This window comes from Elgaria multicarinata, chromosome 4 (assembly GCF_023053635.1).
Source record: "Elgaria multicarinata webbii isolate HBS135686 ecotype San Diego chromosome 4, rElgMul1.1.pri, whole genome shotgun sequence".
In the NCBI taxonomy this organism is placed as follows: domain Eukaryota; kingdom Metazoa; phylum Chordata; class Lepidosauria; order Squamata; family Anguidae; genus Elgaria; species Elgaria multicarinata.
Window position 1 is genome coordinate 69014151 of NC_086174.1, and position 21600 is coordinate 69035750.

A 21600-nucleotide genomic window follows, 5' to 3' on the forward strand; every position below is an offset into this window, starting at 1 on the left:
GATATACAGTGATTAAGGAAAACTGCAACGCTGGGAGCAGCCCTCCTATGGATTCATTTATAGATGTTAGGAATATATGATTTTATATGCCCAAAGTGAAAATCATAGGTTTGCTCTGCCAGATAAATGTCCCGAATAGGCAAACAGGTGTGCCGCTCCCCCTCCTGTTGAGTTTTGGGGAAGGGCATTTTGCTTCCACATCCTTTCAGCATGAGATGGTGGAAAGAGCAAGGCCTGGGCCTTGGGTCCAGATGCATGCAGCCCCAACCAATTCAGAGCCCCATAAGGTTGAGGCTATTTAGGAAGGCCATGACCTTTCTAGGTTTGATCCACCCAAAGGACTATCTAATCCAGTATGCTGTTCTAATAGTGACCAAGTAGATTTCTCTGGGAAGACCACAAGCATGTGAAGGCAACAGCCTTCTTCCACTGTTCCCCAGCAAGTGATATTCAGTGGCAGGCTACCTTTGAACATGGAAGTTCTATAGAACCACCATGACTAGTATTGATTGACAGCCTTATCTTTCACGAATTTGTAGAATCCCCTTTTAAAGCCATCTAGGTTGGTGACCATCACCAAAACTTGTGAGACCGGACTCTATACTTCATGTGCTACTACCCCACTGTTTCTTCACTATATGTCAATCTATTGTTCTTCACTCATCTGACTCACCTACACAATCTAAAGGAACTGAAAACCTTTTCTTTCTTTATGAAGAAGCTTATAATGAAAGCACAGTCTGAATCCTTAAGGTATGTCAAGGGAATAACACTCATATTTTCAGTGTAGCTGAGCTCCCATAAGGTGTTTGTAGGCACTTTCCTAACTGAAAGCAATGTTCTGAAAAATGTTTCTTTCTTAAGGCTGCATCTGAAGTGACTGCAGCTAAGGCTTGAATCTGTGAGGTCAGTTCCAACACATCTTTGTTTTCTTGCTCCATTATTAAGTGCAGTGTCTATAATAAGGAGTTTATTCCTTTATCTAGGGGTAGCAGATCCTTCAGCAGAAAGGATACCTGTTCAATGATCATTCTCTTGATTACATGATATGCAAATTAACCACCACTAAATTTCCCTAAGATCTGAACATTTTTGCTCCACATCTGGTCTGCCTTGTTTTCTTCTTTCTGTGTTAATATGGCCGAGGCTCACACAGCTGAATGTATTACAAACACACACACACCCTCAGCAAAAACTAGATGTAAAGGACAACGGTTCTAGACTAGCCTTCTCCTGGATTGCCAGTTTTGTAGGTGGAACGGATATTTTTGGGTGACAACCAGCATTGCATGAATGGAGTTCCTATTGCTTGATGGAGCTTTCCTTTCTCTTTCTCCCCACTGCAGTTTCCGGAAGCCCTCTACATCTGCTCTGGAGAAGATTTGAGGAAGAGTGGGGGCTACAGGGAGAGGGGTAATTGCCCTTCTTCCTTTCCCGCTGACAGAAGCCATATCAATGGCAGGAAGCACCAGTTGGATTTCACCCATTGTACAGAGGAGTGATCAAGCAAGTGAGTCCCCAATCTGCACTCTAAAGTGGGATAATCAAGATACAACTTTACCATCTCAGTGAAATGTAGGCTACACACACATAATGGATACGGAACTAAGGCAAAATGACCTTGTGGTGGGGAATAGTCATCTGAATCAGTGTCACTCTCACTACTGTCTTCCACCAAGAAGCTTGGGTAGTTCCAGGACATGCTTAGGATGCCATCAGACTCATGAAGGAGAACATGCGCCAGCATTCGGCCATGACAATCCATGACAATAACCTGACCATCAGCAGTGCCAAACAAGACCTGGGAAAAGAAGATAATGCCATGGTTAGCAAAAATGTAAAGAACACCCAGCTTTAAAAAAAAGAATGTGAAAAAGACAACTTTCTGCCATCAAATTTCAAGTAATCTTCAGTCTGTGACATGTTGAACTGCCCACATTCACAATGAATACAAGTCAAATCAAGCAGCTGTTCCTTATCAACCAGGAATAAATTCCTGAGTCTAAAAATCCATGATGCCCACTAGACTCTACCGTATAATCAAGAACAACAGTCACTGCTCTGTCATAGTTGTACCTCTTTCGCAAACAACATCTCTTAATGCCTTCCTTCCTGAAGATTCTTCTTCATTTCTGCCCTTTCCCACAGAACCTGTTTCTTTCCACCTCTCCCAGTTCCCTGCTCTTTTCCACTCTCCCTCCCTCCTGTCCAGCCTATGATCATGCTGTCACTAGAACCCTCCCCCTCTCCACATGCTAGCTTTCTACAAGAAAGGAGGTTTTAATTTGGTGAAGCATTCAAACACATGCTTCTCCTACTTTGGAGTCTACAGTGACATTGCCTGGTAAGGACGTACCATGAATTACTTCTGAATGGGTAGTGCACCACTTAGGCTTTATGTGGCACAGGATTATTCACCTAAATGCTAATACCATGACAGATCCAAAGAGACAGTGGCTTAATCACAAAATATTTAGCACACTGAATCCAAGATATGGCAGCCAGCAACAATTTACAAATGGTTGTGGATTGTGAGGGTGACGGACTGATCAACGAATGAGTAGCCAACCATCTAAGGGAAAGTAGATGTCTCTCCCAGCAGCACAACCAGCAAAAATCAATGTGAATCAATCAGGTGGAACTGGCACATTCTAGCCCAGGTGGAAAAGCAATGTTACAAGCTCAACAACAACAAATAAAAGAAAGTTTCCACCCACAATGTCAAATACAGAATGGATGACACAAGGCTTTTATGTTGTTTAAAATAGCAGTTAGCAGACAGCCAAGGTACATCATCAGAGATAAGAGAGATTATAAACTACAGATATGCCCCCCTTGAGCATGATTTTCCCCTCCAATTGAACAAGCTATGGCTTGTCCAGTCTGGTAGATTTTAGAACACCTGCAAAATAATTTAGGGGAGGGCAAATGCATTAACAGGGGGACACCCAGAAAAGCAAATTCTGCCCTGTGATCCTACTCGTGTATACTTCCGCTGCAGTTCCAGTCTACTGATGTTAATGGGCTCTCTTTCACGTGAACCTTTTCACGACTGCAGTGCTACCATTCATTTATATTGCCAGTTAGAAACAGAAAACATGACTATTAAAGAGGTTTGATCAGTAGATTTAAAATAGGGAGGGAGAACGTGTGGACCTCCAAATGTTGTTGGGCTGCAATTCCCATCAGCCCGCGCCAGCACAGCCAATAGCGTGGGATTATGGGAGTTCCAGTACAGCAACATCTGTAGGGCCACATTGCCTCATTCCTGATTTAAGAAATGAATGGGGCAGATCATGGCTCCCATCACATAGTGCTCAGTAATTCCTGCAGTTAAAAAGCAAATCCAACCATTGCTAAGAAATCATGGAGGATTCTTATAATTCTTATAAGAGATGTTAGTATGACAATTGCTTAACTAGCAAGACCAATGGATTACCAACAAATGATTCTGATACTATTAGCTTGACACGTACGCATTCTCCTTTAGTGGCTTACTGGCTTTGACTGGTTGTTTTAATCTGATGATTTAATGCTTCTAAATGGATTAGGGGGGAAAGTCATTTGTATCCTGTTATGTTATATGATGCTTTGGAAATTCATATGGATCAAAAAGGTGGAATAGTGCAATCCTATGCACACTTACCTGGGAGTAAGCCCCATTGAACACAGTGGGACTTACTTCTGAGTAAACATGCATAATATTGTGTTGTATGTCAATCAACCTTTGGAAAACAAGAGATAAATAAAGGCATTAGTTGGCATCAGTGTGACAGATACAATTTCAGCCTCTATATCTATGCCTCTCCTGAGTCATCTAACCCTACAAGGACAGTGGCAACAGCATGTTATTCTTGTCTCTGTAGTGTACTACAATCTGCATGCTTGCTATATTGTAACCGGCCTTTCTCTGAGCATTGTAAATTGGATACGTCTGTACAGGCAAGGTTTCTACCTCCTCGGGGTCTTGCCCGTTAAAGAAGAAACTTTGAGTCATCCGAGGTTTTTAATAACTTGCAGACAGCTGTATCTTCTAGATCAGTGATTCTCAAAATGTGAGGTAAGCTCCCCGCCCCCTAAGGAGGCATAGTTGCTGGTTGAGATGGGAAAAAGCCATTCAGGAAAAAAAAAACCCAATACAGATGGAGAATATTTGCTCACAAGCAAACTCTGCTTGGGAAACAGCATTCTTTGGAAAGGAGACAATGAGCAGCAACCACATCTGTTTTGTCAGAGGTATAATGCCAAAAGGCAACATGGGAATCTCTGTTTGCTTCAGTTCACCCATCTGGCCATTTATTAGGATACACAAGCTTGAAAATTACTTTACACTTTTTACCCACAACACTCTCATATTCATAAAGATAATTCTTTTCATTATCCAAGGTAAAGGAGCTATAAACTGATCAAAGAACCAAGCATACCTTTGGTCAAATTGGTAACTGGAAGCTGAGGCCACAGGTGGATGTATTTCAAACCGGGAGCTAGAATGCAAGTTCTCTTAGTCCCTAAGCAATCACTATTCCAAAGGGGTTTTATTGTAGACCAAATACAAGCAGCTGGAGCAGTAGACAAGCTACATAAATTCAGGTTCCCTTCCATTCTAAAAAACGTAGTTTAAAGGCAACTATCGCGATACTTTTAGGTGAGGGGAGGAAAGTAGAGCGACACCAAATCATGTTTGATTCTCAAGATGACAATCTCTTTTTCAAAGGGGCTAAGTTTTGGGGGGAAATGCCAAATACTCCCTTTCAAAAACTGATTTTTATATGGAAAATGGCTTGTAGTTTAAATCATTGCTGATCTTTTCCGGTGCCAAAATTTCTGTAATGCTTTACATTCATCATCAGTACTGTAAAATCTCAAGATCCTGTGAGAAGACTCAGACAATGTGCTGAAGTATTTTCTCTTTTGTGTCACTGTATATGTATTGCAAAGTTCATTGAGTTTGCAGACATTGTTATTTCTTCACATTGGATCCAATCATTTAAGAAGAGATGATATTGCTTGCCTTCCCAAATAGTTTCATGGAAAGTATGTTGCTGCCACTTCCAAGGTTTCCATGGCTGGCAATAATGTTATGTGATATTTTTTATTTTTTATTTTATTTTTTACAACATCTGTATGCTGCGCCACATCTAGACAGATTCTAGATGCATGGAGTGGTGAACAATCAATAAAAGATAACTGTGTCTGGTCACTCAAGGAAGGCTTCCTGAAATAAAGATGTTTTCAGAAGGCTCTGGAAACAGCACAATATTGGCGCCTAACTGATCTTCAAAGGCAGGGAGTTCCATAAGAAGGGACCCACCACGCTGAAGGCTCTTCTCCAGGTGGACTCCAATCAGGCCATAGGTCCATGTGGAGTCACCAGCAGCATGTCCTCTGGTGACCTCAGTGACAGGGTGGGTTGATTAGAGAGAAGGAAATTCCCTCAGGCATCCTGGGCCCGAGTTATTTAGGATTTTGTATGCTAGAACCTGGCCCAGTAGTGAATCGGCAGCCAGTGCAGTTCCCTCAGCAAAGGAGTTGCATGTTGAAAAGAGGCAGTTCCTGACAACAGCCAAGCTGCTACATTCTGCACTAGCTCCAACTTCCATAGCAACCTTAAGGGCAGCCCACATATAGTGCATTGCAGTAATTCAGTCTTGAGGTTACAAACGCCGGTACCACCATGGCCAAGCTCTTCCTGTCCAGGAGAAGCTATAGCTGGCAAACCAGCTGAAGATAGTAAAAGGCACTCTGAGCTGTGGCAGCCACTTGGGCCTCCAGCGACAGTGATGGATCTAGGAGTACCCCCAGACTACAAACTTGATCTTTCAATGGAAGTGCAATCCCATCCAAAACAGGCAACGAGCCTATCTCCTGCACTCAGGAACCACTGGCTCATAGGGCTTCCATCTTGCCAGGATTCAGCTTCAGATTATTGGCCTTCAACCAGCCCATTATTGAGTCTAGGCACTGATCCAGGACTTGCACAGCCTCACCTGATTCAGATGTCACAGGGAGATAGAGCTGTGTGTCATCAGCACGCTGATGGCACTTGGCTCCAAATCCCCTAATGACTGCTCCCAGGGTTGCACTCCCCCTGTCCTCTCTCAGAAATAGTTGATACAGTTCTATGCTGGAAACATCATGACATTCTTGCTGATGCCCTGCAGAATTACATCACTGATGTGTGATGAACAAAGTTGTGTGAACAAGGGAGAGAATTGGGCAATACATTGGCATTATATGAACATGCAATTACTAGAGAAGCCCCCCTTCAATGGTCAGCGAATATACGAAGAGGGGAGCAGAGTTGCACCTGCTGACCTTGTCCCAATGTTGTGCCCCCTAGCGCTGCCCTGACTACACATTTGGTAAAATGCCTGATGGTGACCCTACGTATGCCCAACTGTCCATGTAGGCTCTCCATTTGAGGCCTTCTGCTATACGGATAAAGGTCAAAGGGCTGGAGCTAGCAGGTGTGGCAACATTGGGCCAGAGTTAACAGGTGTAGCCCCGCCTGCTCATGCATGGAGCAAAGAGGCTCTTCTGAAAAATACTTATCTGGTTCTATCAGGAACCCAATCTTGAGCAGCAGAAGACTGGGTTCTGCCTTCAAAGAGGTAGGCAGGTTGGTTAAACCTGTAGTACCAGAAGCAGGAGTGCTGGAAACCAACCCAGGCCCCATATGGCAACTGGGCCTTATCACAATAGATCAGGGGCTCTTGAGTCAGAAACTTTTGAATGGGACCTCCCAAGTGCATGCCTGTGGAGACTGCACTGTGTTTGACCAGTCAACACACCTGGAGACAATGGTCAAAAAGGCTTGTCTCTTTAAGGCCTTTTATTCCTCAAAGAAGAGGTGGAGCCTAAGAGGGTTGAGCTTGCCTTGCAGACATAAAAGGTTCAGTGCACTCTTAGGGCCGGATAAGCCGGCAGGGAGGCGAGGCGATGGCGCGCTAACTTTAGCGCGCGCCGCCCCGCCTACTAGACGGCCGACACGCAGGGACGACGGAAGCCCTGCAGCGTCGGCCATTTTTTTTGTTTTGTTAAAGGGGCCATGTGCGGCCTGAAGACTCCAGAGAAGGTAGGTGGGTTTTTTAAAAAATTAAGCCCCCCCACCCGCTGCTGATCCCTCCCCATGGCCCCCTGCCTGCTCGCTCGTCCTACCCCCATCCCCGATCCCGTCACTGATCTTTGCCCCTCCCTTGGCAGCCCCGTCCCGATCTTTGCCCCCTCCCTTGCCATCGCCGATGTCTGGCTTCCCCCCCCCCTCCTGGCGGGTCCAGCCCCATCTTTGCCCCCTCCCTTGCCATCGCCGATGTCCGGCTTCCCCCCCTCTCTCCTGGCGGGTCCGGCCTTCCCCCTGTCCCTCTCTCCCCCGCCCGAGATCCCTCCCCCCGGGCCGATGGGCACAACGCTCATAAGAGCACTGTGCCCAGTCCGTGGCTTTTCCCGGCTACTCACGAGTAAGCGAGTAGCCGCAAAAAGCCACGGACCCTGCTAGACGTTCCGCAGCCCCGGCCTCAGGCCGGGGCTGCGGAAAAGGTGTGCCATAAGTGACTTCGCTTATGGCACGTTAGAGGAGGCTTCACTGCGGCCTGGGCCCGGATTCCCCTGTGTGTCATCTGGACGCACAGCAGGGAAACCGGGCCTCAAAGCGCGCTAACGCCTCGTCTAGCAAGGCCCTTAGACTTCCTTAGAGCAAGTTATTCACTTGGAGCTTCCCATGGTGCTGCAACTACTACTGGCCTGACTTTTTCCATTGTGCCTCATGGGTTTCTCATGTTGATCAGAACAGGGAAGGTTTTCACTATGAACTGTTTATTCAAAAACACAGCACCAGTCTGTTACCGTCACATGAACAAAATTTTGAAAGAGGGCTGGGGGAAAAAAAGCAAAAGTGGATCACAGCTTTTATAGCTGGCAAACACGGGTAAGTAGAACATTGGTTTTCAAACTCTGTTCTGGAGAACTGTTAATTTCCTCATTGATCGGTGAAGCTTCTCAGCCATTATGGAAAGAAGCTTGCTGACCATTACCAATCTTCCCGCACTGGATGGATTCTAGAATGCACTTAATTCATGCACTGCTCCAACATGATGGACCAGCAGCCAACACAGAGTTAGTGTACACCCTTAAACATATTCTAGAAAACTCTTCAGTGTGAAGGGACTCCTTGGCAAACTTGTTGATGTGGAAAGGATTCTCTGAAACGAGAAACTCCGAAAACCAGTATCCTAGAGCATAATTTGGTGTGTCACCTTTCTTGCAACTAAGGAAGGTAATTCAGAACCTGCTGAAGTAAAAAATGATGGCTTTTCTTCCTGTCCAGAAGAAAAAATGTACACCAACCCTGATTAGGAAGTGACTTAATTCCTTTGCTTCACTGCTATGAGTAAGACCACTAACATCCCATTTGACCCCTCCATGGTATTTATACAGGACACTGGGCTTCAAGCTACACAAGATACTTAACCTGCCATCCTGATCTGGCTAGGGCCACTGAACTCCTACCCTCTGAATTACTGCTTTCCCATTTAAAAAGAAAGCTTTACACTTTATTTGGACAGCAACCCCAAGCAAAAATGGGTAGGTGATATCACAAGTTAGGACTACCAAGACACAGCTATTTTCTTGACTTACAGTCCAATCCTATGCATATTTACTTAGATTCGAGTCCAATGGGATTTACTGTGAGCCCCAAGTAAAAATGTACAGAAATTCTGCCTTTTGATAGTGGACATAACAAATGTTCTTATAAGACACAGCTTACATTAGCTGCTTTAGTTCTATGTTTCCACAAGCAATTTGGTCTATAACACTTCCTAAAGAAAGGTGCAGGAAGGACCACTGTGCCTTAAAGAATGCTAGAAGGCATATAGGAACCTTTTTGCGCATTAATGGCAGTTCCATATTCATAACGGATTAATTTTTGTGAACCACCAGAGAGCTTTGGCTATGGGGTGGTATAGAAATATAATAAATGAAATGATTAGCAGTAAATATTGTGTCTTAACATAATCAGTTAAGGAAATGAAAGAAATGGCCAGTCCTCATAGTAGCCTCATTTCTTTTTATACAGGATCTATTCATTGTTTCATGGAGACTCATAAACATCAGGCAACTGAGCAAGAAGCAAAAGAGTGTTATTGGCTTTCATAATTTATAACTATATAAAAGGGAGCAAGTATCACTAAAATATGTTTAAACCTTCTAAATATAGAAAGAAAACCATATATTCAGTCCAAAAGACATAGCAATGGAGTATAAAACATTCATAAAGCTCTTAGCATGAGCAACTGGAGATCATTAATTTTAAATGACAAGACTACCACAAAAAAACTAAAGTAATTCTAAAAATAATCCAAAATATTATATGGTAGGATGTTTTGTTTAGACAACAAAAGAACCGCTGATGATATGAGGTAAAGTCTTCTTTGCTTGTTGCACTTGAACTTTCTGCATGGTACTGTCATTGGTTATTACAGCACTGTTTACATAGTCAAATTCGCCATTGTCTTCATTCCACGCAGCTGAAATGTAGTGCCAAATTAATTAAGAGTGTTTTCTACATGCTACATGGCATGGTCATAACAATCAGAAATGCAATTAGTATATTGGGATGAAGAATGTATTTGGAGTAGCAGCTTACGATACAACTTTGTACATAAGAAAAGGAAAACCAGTATTTCTTGCCATTCTCAGAGAGCAACTTTGAAAATAGGTCCAAGCTACTATATGGACCCTAAGGGGATAATAACCTCCAGATAGGTGGCTGTTGGATATCTTCTAATGTTGCTGTTTGATAGCTGAACCCTGGCCTAGATATTTTAAGGTCTCTGGCAGAGGGAGGCTCACACTAAGGACACAAGAGGAGAGTCAGAAGGCATCCCCCCTATCACCCGCTTTCCATATCAATTAACAAAATATACAATGCTATAATCTTAAGTATGTGAGGTTAAATACAGGGTTTTAGTTACTGTGGAGTTGGTGTCCCAATAAAATTTATTTTAAGTGGTCTGGCAAGCAGGTCTGTATAGAATGTGATTAATCCCTAAAATTCTATCTATAATTCTATTTATGCATAAATATTTATAGTCTGCCTTTAAGGGTGGAACCCTCTCAAGGCGATGTATTACCACGCTCAATCTCTCTGTACTTTGAATCTTACCAAGCTTCAGTTCTCTGACACGGTACAGCATTTTCTGACTAAAATATTAAATTCTCCATCTTCAGCGGTAGCTTTTGGTGACCAAATAGCAGCTATACTGCCTTCTCCTCTTCAGCTGTCTCTTGCTCAATTCCAAAATGCCACAGGGGCAGTATTCCCAGATCAAGTAAACATGGCTGTACTAAAAAGTGATGGTATCGGTGTCAAGATTTCAAATGCTATCAGTTTCCCCTCCATTTTTAACTGAAGAAACTGCAGTGTACTCTCCAGAATTTTAAATGAGGTAAAAATGAGAAGGAACAGAGCAGCAAGACTATGTTTCAACCAGTAAACTTGATATTAAAAATTCTACAGTGAGTACAGGTTAGCAATTAAGCGATACAGCTGGGAGCCAGCAGATCTGTGTTCTGAGTCCAACTCTCTCATTTAATTGTAGCCTGATAGTCCACTGAAGTCAATGAGAATTTTCCTATCAAGCTGCAATGAGATTTGAATCGTTTCCTCCCAGAGAGACTTTTAAGCAAAGGAAGCAATCTCTCTCTCTCTCTCTCTCTCTCTCTCTCTCTCTCTCTCTCTCTCTCTCTCTCTCTCAACATCAAAATGAGGAGCTGAGAAGATGCACCTCTGTAAGAGTAGCCTGAAGATAATTAATTCCCTCTTCAAAGTGATACAAGACCCCCCCGAGAGAGCCAAATGTTAAGTGTTAGTATTAGATTTCATTAAAACTTCTCTAAATCATTCACTACAGATTGCTGTGTCTGGTATGACTTGACTGATTTCCAGAATCTGTAAAATAGCACATTGAACAGTCCATAAATACATTTGCTAGTGCACCTATAGGAAGCATATCTTTTAAACTGGTGAGTACATTGTTTTGCAAACACAAAGTGAGAGGTGGACAGAGGCTCATCTCTCACCTTATGCCAAAGTACAGAAGCAAACAAACTTCTTGCTGATTCTGAGTATCTCTGAAGCCAAGCACAATGACCGAAATGGGCTTGTCACAGAGATGTAGAAGAATGATGGGGCAACTTGTCCTATGGTCATGGTGGGCTTCAGAGGTACTCCAAAATAAAAGATTTCTTGCTGCTTCTGCCTGTGAAGTTTAGTGCAACATCAATGATGAGAACCTGTTGCTCCACAAAATAGGGAGAGGGGCAGGACTGATGATGACCTCAAATTTTGGCTGCCTTCTAAAGATGTAATTGTGCCTATCAGTCCAGCTTGCCCATCTTTTCTCCAGCACTTAGATAAAATCTTTCTTGCTACGTAGGACAGCTAGTCCTCAGGATACTAGACCTTTCCTGAGGTGAGTTTTTCTTTTGCCAAACCTGTTGCAACCTTGCCAGGACATTATTCTCAAAGAGTTTCTCAACAAGAGACAACACTGGGCATTCTGATGGAGCTCCCAAGAACTCTGTATGTTTGGGTGGGTGGATGAGTATGGAATAGGAACAAATAAAGACATAGTTCATCTTGACTATCTAGTATAAGAAGCATTCTTGGGACTATTTAACTTATATTGTGCCTTTTCCTTATTTGAATAAAACATTTATTTTGACAGTGCTGGTGTGGTAATAGGCAAGTATTTGTGTCGGTTATCCAAGTATACTAATTTGTACCCCAGGTTCTCTAGATCAACCTTTCCCATCCTTCCCCATTTTTTCTAGGCTAGAGCAAACCAGTGTTGGTTTTGTTTTTCTATTGCCCCCCACTCACCCAACCACACACACTTTTTTGTTTTATTTGTTCTTTCTATCCTCTCAGTTTTTTTCTTTTACTAATGGTGTGTGTTGTGTGTGTGTTATGATTTCTATTGGTATTCCTGATAGATTGTGGATAGATGTGGGACCACATAGAGACCACAAAAATTAACCCTTTCTCCCTCTCTAATTCTCAAAGAAGGTAGGATCCTGTAACAGTTACTTAGCTCAGGACTGGATTGGGTTGATTGTATTAAAAAAGACAACATGGTCACAGATTGGCCACATATGTCTACAACTGAAAGTGCTCTCAAGTAGCTCCCAAATATTCCAGGCTTGATATGTATGTGTGTATGGGAATGTACACATGCATGTGGTTTGTATTATCACCGAACATTTGGAGATCAGCTAGTGGTGTGTGCCTGTCTGGTAGTTGAATTCATCTTTCTGTACTACATAGAGCAGAAAGGTGCTTACTTAGCCTGGGATATATACAGAGAGGTGCAATGTTTGCTTTCAAAGCAACTTTACCTGTTGATCATCAGGAGTCCATATGCCACAGGTGATCTGACTTTCCAAATTAATCTCCGAAGACCAATGTCTCTGTCCACTGACTGATCCAACTAGCACAAACCCATCTCTATAGGAGATAAGTGCTTGTGTTCCATCATGGCTCCATGTAAAGTCGCTCACCTTAATGCATATACATACAGGGAGTAAGACATTATTCTGACAATTTATTCCACACTTAAAAGAAACACCAGCATATAGAATCAATGAAGACTACAATCAAATGACATAAATATTTTCCAGTTGATGAGCCCATCTCTTTTCTTTTATAAATGTTGGCATGGGTGTTCAGCCTACAAATTGGGAGCGTCAACGTCAGATCATAGCTCTGATGCCAAGTGTTACCACTAAGTTACCACTAAGTTATGTGCTTGATCTTAATAAATTAAATATGTATGTGATTAAATCTCTCGTACTGAAATCTATGGGTTTTTGAAGTGTCTAAGTTTGACTAGATTGTCCCTTTATTTTTTAATGATTATTAGCTCCTGTACATATCAAAACAGTAAAATATAATGTGAGTCATTGTGGGTAATTAACACAAGGTGCTGCAAAATTTTCTTAGGTTTAAAGTTATTGTTACACATGAAAGAGAAATGGTAACCAGCTGCCACTATAATAAATGAATGGCACTATCACTATCTATGAGTTCCAGGTATTTTAAAAATAGACAGTAGAACAGAGATGGAGAATGTGTTTGACCCAAAAGTCATATCCACCCTACTCAGGATCTCTTTCCACATGCCTTGAATCTCCATCTTGTGGCAACTCACCCACAAGCAGTTGTTTCATTTTGTGGGCAAAATATAGCCCACAGTCCTTTTGCTGCCTGCCTCTGTGGCAACCTATAAGAAGGATGCTCTGGGTGAACTCATTTCAATTAAAATGTTCCTCCTAACACTGCATTTTCACTCTTTCCACTTGGAGCTTGGTTTTTGTTGTTTGAAAAAAATGTCAGGAAAATATCTCTAAACCACTTAAAGATATTTTTAAAATATAGTAAGCAGTATATAAATCTATTAAATAAATAAAAATTCTCAAACCAAAATGTGAATACTAACCTGTGCCCCACGATCATTCACAAGTTCCACCGACCATCTCCCTTCATATTGGATCCAAACAAATATTCCACCGTCTGCATCACATGTTGCCAACTTCTGGAATGGTTCATTCCATCTTACAAGCACCACCTAAGAAGATTCCAAAAAACAAAAATATTTCCAAGATTTTGTACAAAGCGCCAAGATACAGTTCACTAGAATTTCCACAATCATGCACAACAAAAATAAATAATGTTTGCTTAATTAGAGCTACAAAAATTAGAAAGGCCAGGTGATGAGGCTTCTCCTCAGTAGGATGCATTTCACTGTACCTGTAAAAGCAATTGAGAATCTTCATGGACACAATTCGTTGAAATCAAGGGCTTAACAGTTTGGCTCTCTCCAACATTTTTAAACAAAAACAAATCAAGTTCCTAATGTGTATCAGCTTTTCTCTCAGTCGTAAAGACAACTAGACTCTCTGAGATCAAGACATTAGGTATGTTTGGATGTTTCGTTAGCCTAGTTGAGCATGTACATCAAAACACTTTCTAGCAGAGTATAGACTCTGGTAGGGATGCATGACCAGGTTGTGCCAGATATGACATTTACTATGGACATTTACTATGGAAGGACAAATGTGTCAGAAGTCATGGATCTATCCAGAGATCTAACATTCTGAGGTAGCTACAAAAAAGAATTCACTCCTATTACCCCACCAAAGCCATTAAGAAATAAAAAGAAATAAGAAGATCTTTCTTGGATCACACCAAGGGCCTTTCTAGACCAGTGTTTTGTCTCCAACTGTGATCAGCTCAAGGCCATGGGGAATTAATAGGCAGCGTATGGTGTAAAAGGCCCTGCAACAGCTTTGCGCCTCTTCTCCTCCATAAAGTTTGGCAATCCAAAATACCATTTGTGACATCACTCCACTCCAGTTTGCCATGGCTCTGCTCTCCTTCATTGGCTGCCACTTGCGCAGGGCAGGGAGATTCCCAGTGCAATGGCATGGAATAACTAATTTTAGTTTACAAGATGCTACTGGGCAAGCATAGAGAATGACAATGAAAGCCACAGCCACACAACTCTTTAACATCTATTCTAGCCAATGCCCTGACCCACTGTTAGCCATCAGCAATCAGAAATACATTCATATAGCCAAAGAGATTCTGTTTGGATTATCATGGCAAATATCCATTGACGGACTTACCTTCTATGATTAGAAAAATTCATAGAAAAACATTAGTTTTATAAAAACCCATCTCAGCTAATGTCTGTAACCACATATTGGAGAAACAAATTTCAGAAGTTAATTATGCACTGTGGAAAGAAATTCCTTTTGTCTCTCCTGAAACTATTCCCAATCAACTCCAGTCTCTAGCAATGTGTGAAAGAGCACCTAGAACTTCAACCAGCTAATCTGATTATAATCAATCACTTCAGGATTTAGTGACTTATCTAGGAGCACTGAATCATATAACAATGAAGAGCATGATCTGTCCTGTCCTTAAGGTGTCATGAATGTGGTTTTAATAGCACTGAAGTCTTAAGATAGCACCTGCTGAAAATTTAGAATGCATTCATAAATCTGTGTAGCAAAACATTTCTAGAAAGCACTACTATGGTCCTAGCAAATCTGGGGAGAAGCGGACTTGATAAACATCTCTGCTGATTTCATGCAACAGCATCTTTGCCTGCAACCCAGAGAGCATTAGGAGGTATGTCCCCATGCAGTGGTGATTTCACCTTGCAGCCTTAAGCACATTTCGGCCACTAGCTAGTAAAGGCATTCCCTCCATATAGCTAGCGTTACACAATTTTGTCAGGAACAGAGCTCTACTAAGGCTCATTTGCTACCCTTGTTTACAGGAGAAGCAAGCAAACCATTGCAGTATGTTGTTGCTATGATCTGTTCTGCAGTTGGGCTGGAAACGCTGCCAGAACAGCTCTCTTCCACATCTATACAATAAGCTGAAATTATATATTGCCTTATATAACATCACTTCTCTCCCCCTCCTCTACCTCATGCCTTGCACTGTCTCTTACTTACAAATACCCCCTAAAGCAATTGCTTCTCCTATCCCTCTGGTGAAATGCAACAATAAATTTGACAGCACATACCCACAACGGTATCAAGAAGGAGGTGAAGAGAACACCTTGTTTACTGCCTGGAAAAACACAGCATGTGGTTGTTGTTTTCCAAATGGAATTGAGTTCTTGCAATTTCTACTGACTAACTATGGTTGTGGGTGGCACAGCACTTTGAAAAATGGGGGCTTTTAATATCTGATAGAACAGCAACAGGACTTTTGACAGATAAGATAATGAAATGCAAAGTGGAAATCAGGTTGAGGACACACCCTAATTACTCAAATAATATTATAATACTTATCTGATACCAACGGAAGCCAATAAATTCAGCTAAGGATGTCACAGCATAGTTGTTCTGTTGAGACTGATTCTTGTAAAAAATAAATTGTAGGCCAGATGCAATTTTACAAATCATACTTATGGACAGACCCAAGAATGGAAGCTCAGTGAAAAGTGGCAATATTTAAACTTGAAATGTCATGTCCAGACAGTTCTAAATTGGTTCATTAGTGATACGTGATGCATGCTTTTTCTACTTCCCTTCTTGGTGCTGAAGGATAAAATGAAATAGAAGAGACATGGATGAAAACAGAATGATATCTCTATGGTTTCTAAGAATTCGATATAGTGTGGCAAAGAATGGGTAGGTCTGATCATACACAGATCTGTTGTGTATGTTCTATATGAAGGGGAACCTAAAGGAAAGTATTGGGCACACTTCTCTTCTCCCTCCCCCACCCTGGGCAGAATTCTTAATGTGACCCTCATGCACACACTTGCATGCAACCTTGCTGCAAGCTTTTAATTAATCCACTGCTAAAAAACAGTGCTGGCACGTTGCATGGGCAAGGTATACTGTACTTGATTACAAATGTAGCCAAATAGGCTCCAATTCATACGAGCCATTCCATATATCCACATATGGTGTACAATCTGGGGCCATTTATTTATTTGCTTCTTTGCCACTCTTCATCTGAAGCTCCCAGGTGGCTTACAAGAATAAATAAAGTACAAGAAATATCAAACAGCAAAAACATCCCTCAGACTTGAACAGTAAGGAAGGTCTACACAAGCCCTTTTAACATAGCAGGATGTAGATTAATGAGCATACAATGGGAGCCAACATGGCAGCAAAGTAATCACTGATTATTCTGTCTCGCAGCCCTGATCATAGTTCACTACAGGAACACAAAACTGAGAGAAGCCAAGGTGAGATCCAATTCAGAAGCACGGTAGAACAATTAAACTATCATGTCATCACCAGTTCAACTCTTGGGACACTCCATTAACCTGCCACAGTATATGGGTGTTGGCTTGTCTAAATCCACAGAGCCAGGTGGATGCAGACACACAAGAATATTTACACACACACACCAAATTTGATTGCTAGGATTTAAAAGCAACATTCAGCTGTTTCTTATTTTCCCACTAGATTTTGATTTGATCTTTCAGAAAACAGTCAACATTTTTTCAAAGGAAAATGTAAACAATAAACCACAGAAGAAGAGACAGGTGTGCATGAGCCACTTACAAGGGGATGCACCATCTAGGGAGAGGCCACGCACTGGGGTGCCTGCTGGTAAGAGTGCAAGGCTCCCCTCCCTCTAAGTAGGGATGTATGAGAGGTGAAAACTCAATGGATTTTTCCAGTTTGGCACTGGTGGATTTTGTTCCATTTTCTTCCGCAGGCATCTACTCAATCTGTGGCAAGTAAATCCAAGTGGATTCTATGTTGTTGTTGTTGTTTTAATGGTGGAAATTTGTGCAAATGAGGTCTTTATTTTTTTAATTCCCACTGTCTTTCACAACAGTGCAGATTCAGCTGTCCAATATGTTAGTCTTGCCTTGTCAATTTCCTTGTACTTTTTAGCTGTCAATGGGAGCACCCAAGTGGAGTAGGTAACATGCAAGAAAACTGACAAGGCGAGTCTACATATAGGTTAATTTGTGCACAGTTGCAAAGGACCAGGAGGGAAATAATAGTAAGTCAAAGGAGGAACCCATTTGTGCAATTCAGAAGCACCAAAAAAGAAAATGAAAGAAATGGATCAAACAGGATGTGGGGACAATATCTCCCACTTGGCAATGGAATCCTCTTGTTATTACAAGTTGAACTTACACTAGTCAGTGTCCTCCTCCTTTTCAACACTTCCCTGAGTCTTCAGGAAGTCAAGAGAAGAAAGTTATTGCTTCCCTTGTCCACACACACACACACATAATTTTCACAGCTCCTTCTCATTGTTACTCCTGTTGCGCAAATTTCCCCTCCATTTACTTCCTAGTTTCTAAATTTGTGCAAATTTCCCCAGGGTACCTGTGTGGGGAAGGCTGCTTTGGCATAAGGCACCTGAGCAACAAAACCAACAGACAAACCAAACAGGATGAGCTGGAAAACTACAATTATCAAGTTGGTGAAAGGGAGAGAAAAATCACTTCAATCTGTTTCTGCAACAAAATTACTACCTAAGGCAGGCACTTAGGATCAACTCTGGAGCTTAGAAATGGCATAATTCTTCTGATTATATGGAGCAATGTGAACTGCAATGAAATCATCAATGTTCTATGCTACCAAGACTTGTACTGCTTGCTTCAACTAGACCCAGCACAGCTGATCACCATATGCCGACAGTATGCATCTACAAGTCTGTGAACCCAATTTGGCCCCAGAACTGGCAATTGGACCTTCCTCAATGGCTGAGTTCAGACGACACACTAATCAATGGTTGATTTCCATTTTGCTTCTATTACCACCACCCGTTGATTAGTGTGTCGTCTGAACTCAGCCAATGTCTAGCTAATAAAATGTGTGTTTTATTCACAGATGACCTCGTCACAGCTAACTTTTAGGAGGAGTGGGTATTACAATGAGAAACACACATTTCCACAGGTCTCACTCTCTGCCCCAGTAGAGGCTGAAAATTACCATTTTGTCCTCCATCAGCTTGATGTAAAGAACCAGTATTTTATAATGATAAGAGTGTTGGGACTGGGAGTCGGGAGATCCAGGTTCTAGTCCCCACTTGGCCATGGAAGCTCACTGGGTGACTTTGGGCCACACTGACTCTCAGCCCAACCTACCTCACAGGGTTGTTGTTGTGAGGATAAAATAGAGAGGAAGAAGGTATTTGCTGCCTTGGGTTCCTTGGAGGAAAAAAGGTGGCATACAAATGTAATAAATAATGAAATATGTAAAGAGGAAGGGGGAAATCAAACAGCTGCCTTCTCACCCCGTAAACTGAGCTAAATTAACCTGTCAGGCCAATCTAATTTCCAACTACTACCATACTAACTACCAAACAGCACTAGTACAACTGAACACCAGTGGTGTTACATAGTCATGTGTACATAGGAAGCTGCCTTATACAGAGTCAGACCATTGGACCTTCTAGCTCAGTATTGTTGACACTGGCTGGCAGTGTCTCTCCAGGGTTTCAGGCAAGCGTTTTCCAACCGTCCCCGGGCATTGAACCTGGGATCTTCTGTATGTAAATTACATGCTATATCACTGAGCCATGGTCCTTCCCCTCATTACTTGATCACAGATTCTTGGTCAAGATACTTGATCATACTTAGGTCATTTCCAAAGATATTGGGAAACTGGGTGGGGTGGGGGAATAGTTGAGGGTCAGCATGAACCCCCGGAGCCCCTCCAAACCACAGCACTAGCAGCACATGGGTGTCCTACATGCTACGAGACAATATTCCTAGCAAACATAGGGCAACATGCTGGTGCAGGGTCTTGGAAGTAAATGTCACCTCTTCTAAAATGTGTCTTTAGCAGCAAAGGAGGACGGCTGTTTCACCACTGAAAAGGATGCCCAAAGCAGGGTGGGTGGCTTATGCTCCAAGAGGGAGCCCAACCCATGACTCCATAATGATTCTTTTGGAAGAAAAAGTAGGCCAGGCCCCACCTTTACCAAGTAAAGGATCATGAGGGGGGAACTGGGCCCATGGGAGCCCAATCACCCACCCAAGGAACACTGCACACATCCCTACATGTGAATTTAGGGTTTTTTTTAAAGTCAATTTCCAAAGATTCTGTATCAATTTTGAAATCAAATGGTGAATATATTACTGGAAAAGACATGTGCTTAGGCTGAGTCAACTTCAATCCGCACCAGCCAAATTACCACAGGACAGCAGATGGCTGAAATGGGTGTTTTTCAAACTCCCCCACAAAATTTGAGTTGAGGTTTGTCCTGTTTCTGATTGGTTCTGGCTCAGCTTGTAAGTGATGTTGTAGCATACTCTTACTTGTGACTGACTGAAGCAAGTGTTTTATACTGAAACATTTAACATTTTAAAATCTGTTTATATCCGTGTGTATGTGTGTGTGTTTAAAACAAATTAAGGCTATAAAATTTTATAAACTGGATGCGCTGCTTGTGGTCGTGTGTTTCATTTTAACTTAATTAACTTTTCCCATTAATCTATAACCCCCAAATGACTCATGTGGGCCTCTCACTCTCAAATAGAATGTCCTTTTATATGTTCTGCTTCTATAATTTTGTGATTATTGTGCTGTGTTATCTTTTATTGTAGCTACTGTGGGTTTCTTTTACGACAGAAAAGCAGGATCAAAAATTATTATTTATTCCACCTTCTTTCTCTGCTCAGAAAAAAAAAAGCATTTTCCCTTTCACACCCACCCACCTAAGGCCTGAGGTTTCTCTCTTAATTCATCATATTGATAGGCTGAGCTGTTATTCTGATAGTCCTAGATTCAATACTTGCTGACACCCCTGAATACTAATCCAAGAGCAGGAATCAGTGCTTCAAACTATAGTGGCAAAAGGGACTTTATAAGAGTGGCCAGGATAGAAAGAAACTTCTCTTGAAACATTTTGACTTTTAGTCTTCAGGGCTCCAGTTACTTCCTTACTAAACAAGACTCTCTCATTAGTTTTTGAAATATTTATTAGTTGCACGTCAATTTAGTGAAGCAAGGAAGAATAATTTTAGAATATTTAGAATATGAAAAAGATCAAGGGTTCAAATTATGAAATAAAGGAAATGTAATTCCTTTGCATTTTCCATGTCAATTCACTAATAGGATGATTATGTACAAGTCCACTTTAAACACCTGATACTTACAATAAAAGCTGTTCTTTGCTGTAAAATGTGTCTTTAACTGTACATAACAGAGGCATTATCTCTCTCCCAGTTGTAGGGTATTAATTAATAGCTTTCTATTCCAAACTGTTGGCTCTTGAGTTACTAGAGGGAAATCAAACAGCCCAAAACATTTGGTACCCGAGACAGAAAATTCAAAACGGAGCTGATTTTCTCATGGTGGTAAATAATATAATTAAATGAACGAATTGACCATTTGCTGCCCTGTAATGGTGCCACTTACTGATAAATCTGTCACTTAAGGTGACCTATTTTCACACTGTCTAATTGTTAGTCTGGCCATGAGGGGAACGGAGAAATATTATCATGAATCTAAAAAAATTGCAGTGTTGTGGTTTTTGGAAATCAACAAAACTCAAAGTAATCATTGGCAGTTTTCAACATGCTAAAGTGAAGAAATCACATTTACTGAATAGCGTAGGAAAAAGAATTAGCATTCCACTTCCCTCCTACTCCTTCACAGCAAATCAGTAATGGGTATAGGAAGAAAAATCCTGAAAGTTATATAGACAACTTATAAAGTCATGAAGTTATATAAGCTGAAGATATATTTTTCAGTTATATTTTCAGATAGTAATAATGCGTATAATATGAGGAAGTAGGAAATAATTGGGTGTGCTGAGTTTAGGGAAACAGGAGAATACGACTCTTGCCATTTGCAGTGCTTTAAAGGTTGACCGGGGGGGGGGGGGGAGTTAAGGGCACAATCCTATGCATGTTTAGACCAGCAACAAAGAAGTCCTACAGCACAGATGACTGGGAAATGGTGGGAGTTGTAGGACTTTTTAATGTCTAGATATGCATAGGATTGCACCTTAAACTGAGTCCACAGAGAAGAAGATAATAAAGGATTTATATTGCACAAAGGTTGATGAAGGGCTGGCTCTAATTCAGAAAACAA

The 21600-nt window shown here is 41.6% G+C and overlaps 1 protein-coding gene across 1 annotated transcript in view; it reads right to left on the reverse strand.

Moving 5' to 3' along the window:
* The window catches only part of TULP4 (TUB like protein 4), a 133652-nt gene that overhangs the window by 23297 nt on the left and 88755 nt on the right, over positions 1 to 21600 (reverse strand). The window contains exons 3-5 of the mRNA XM_063124498.1: positions 13497 to 13625; positions 12397 to 12558; positions 1621 to 1801 (exon numbers count right to left, since the gene is read on the reverse strand). Coding sequence (XP_062980568.1) covers positions 1621 to 1801; positions 12397 to 12558; positions 13497 to 13625 — 472 coding nt within the window. The remainder of the gene's footprint in view (positions 1 to 1620; positions 1802 to 12396; positions 12559 to 13496; positions 13626 to 21600) is intronic.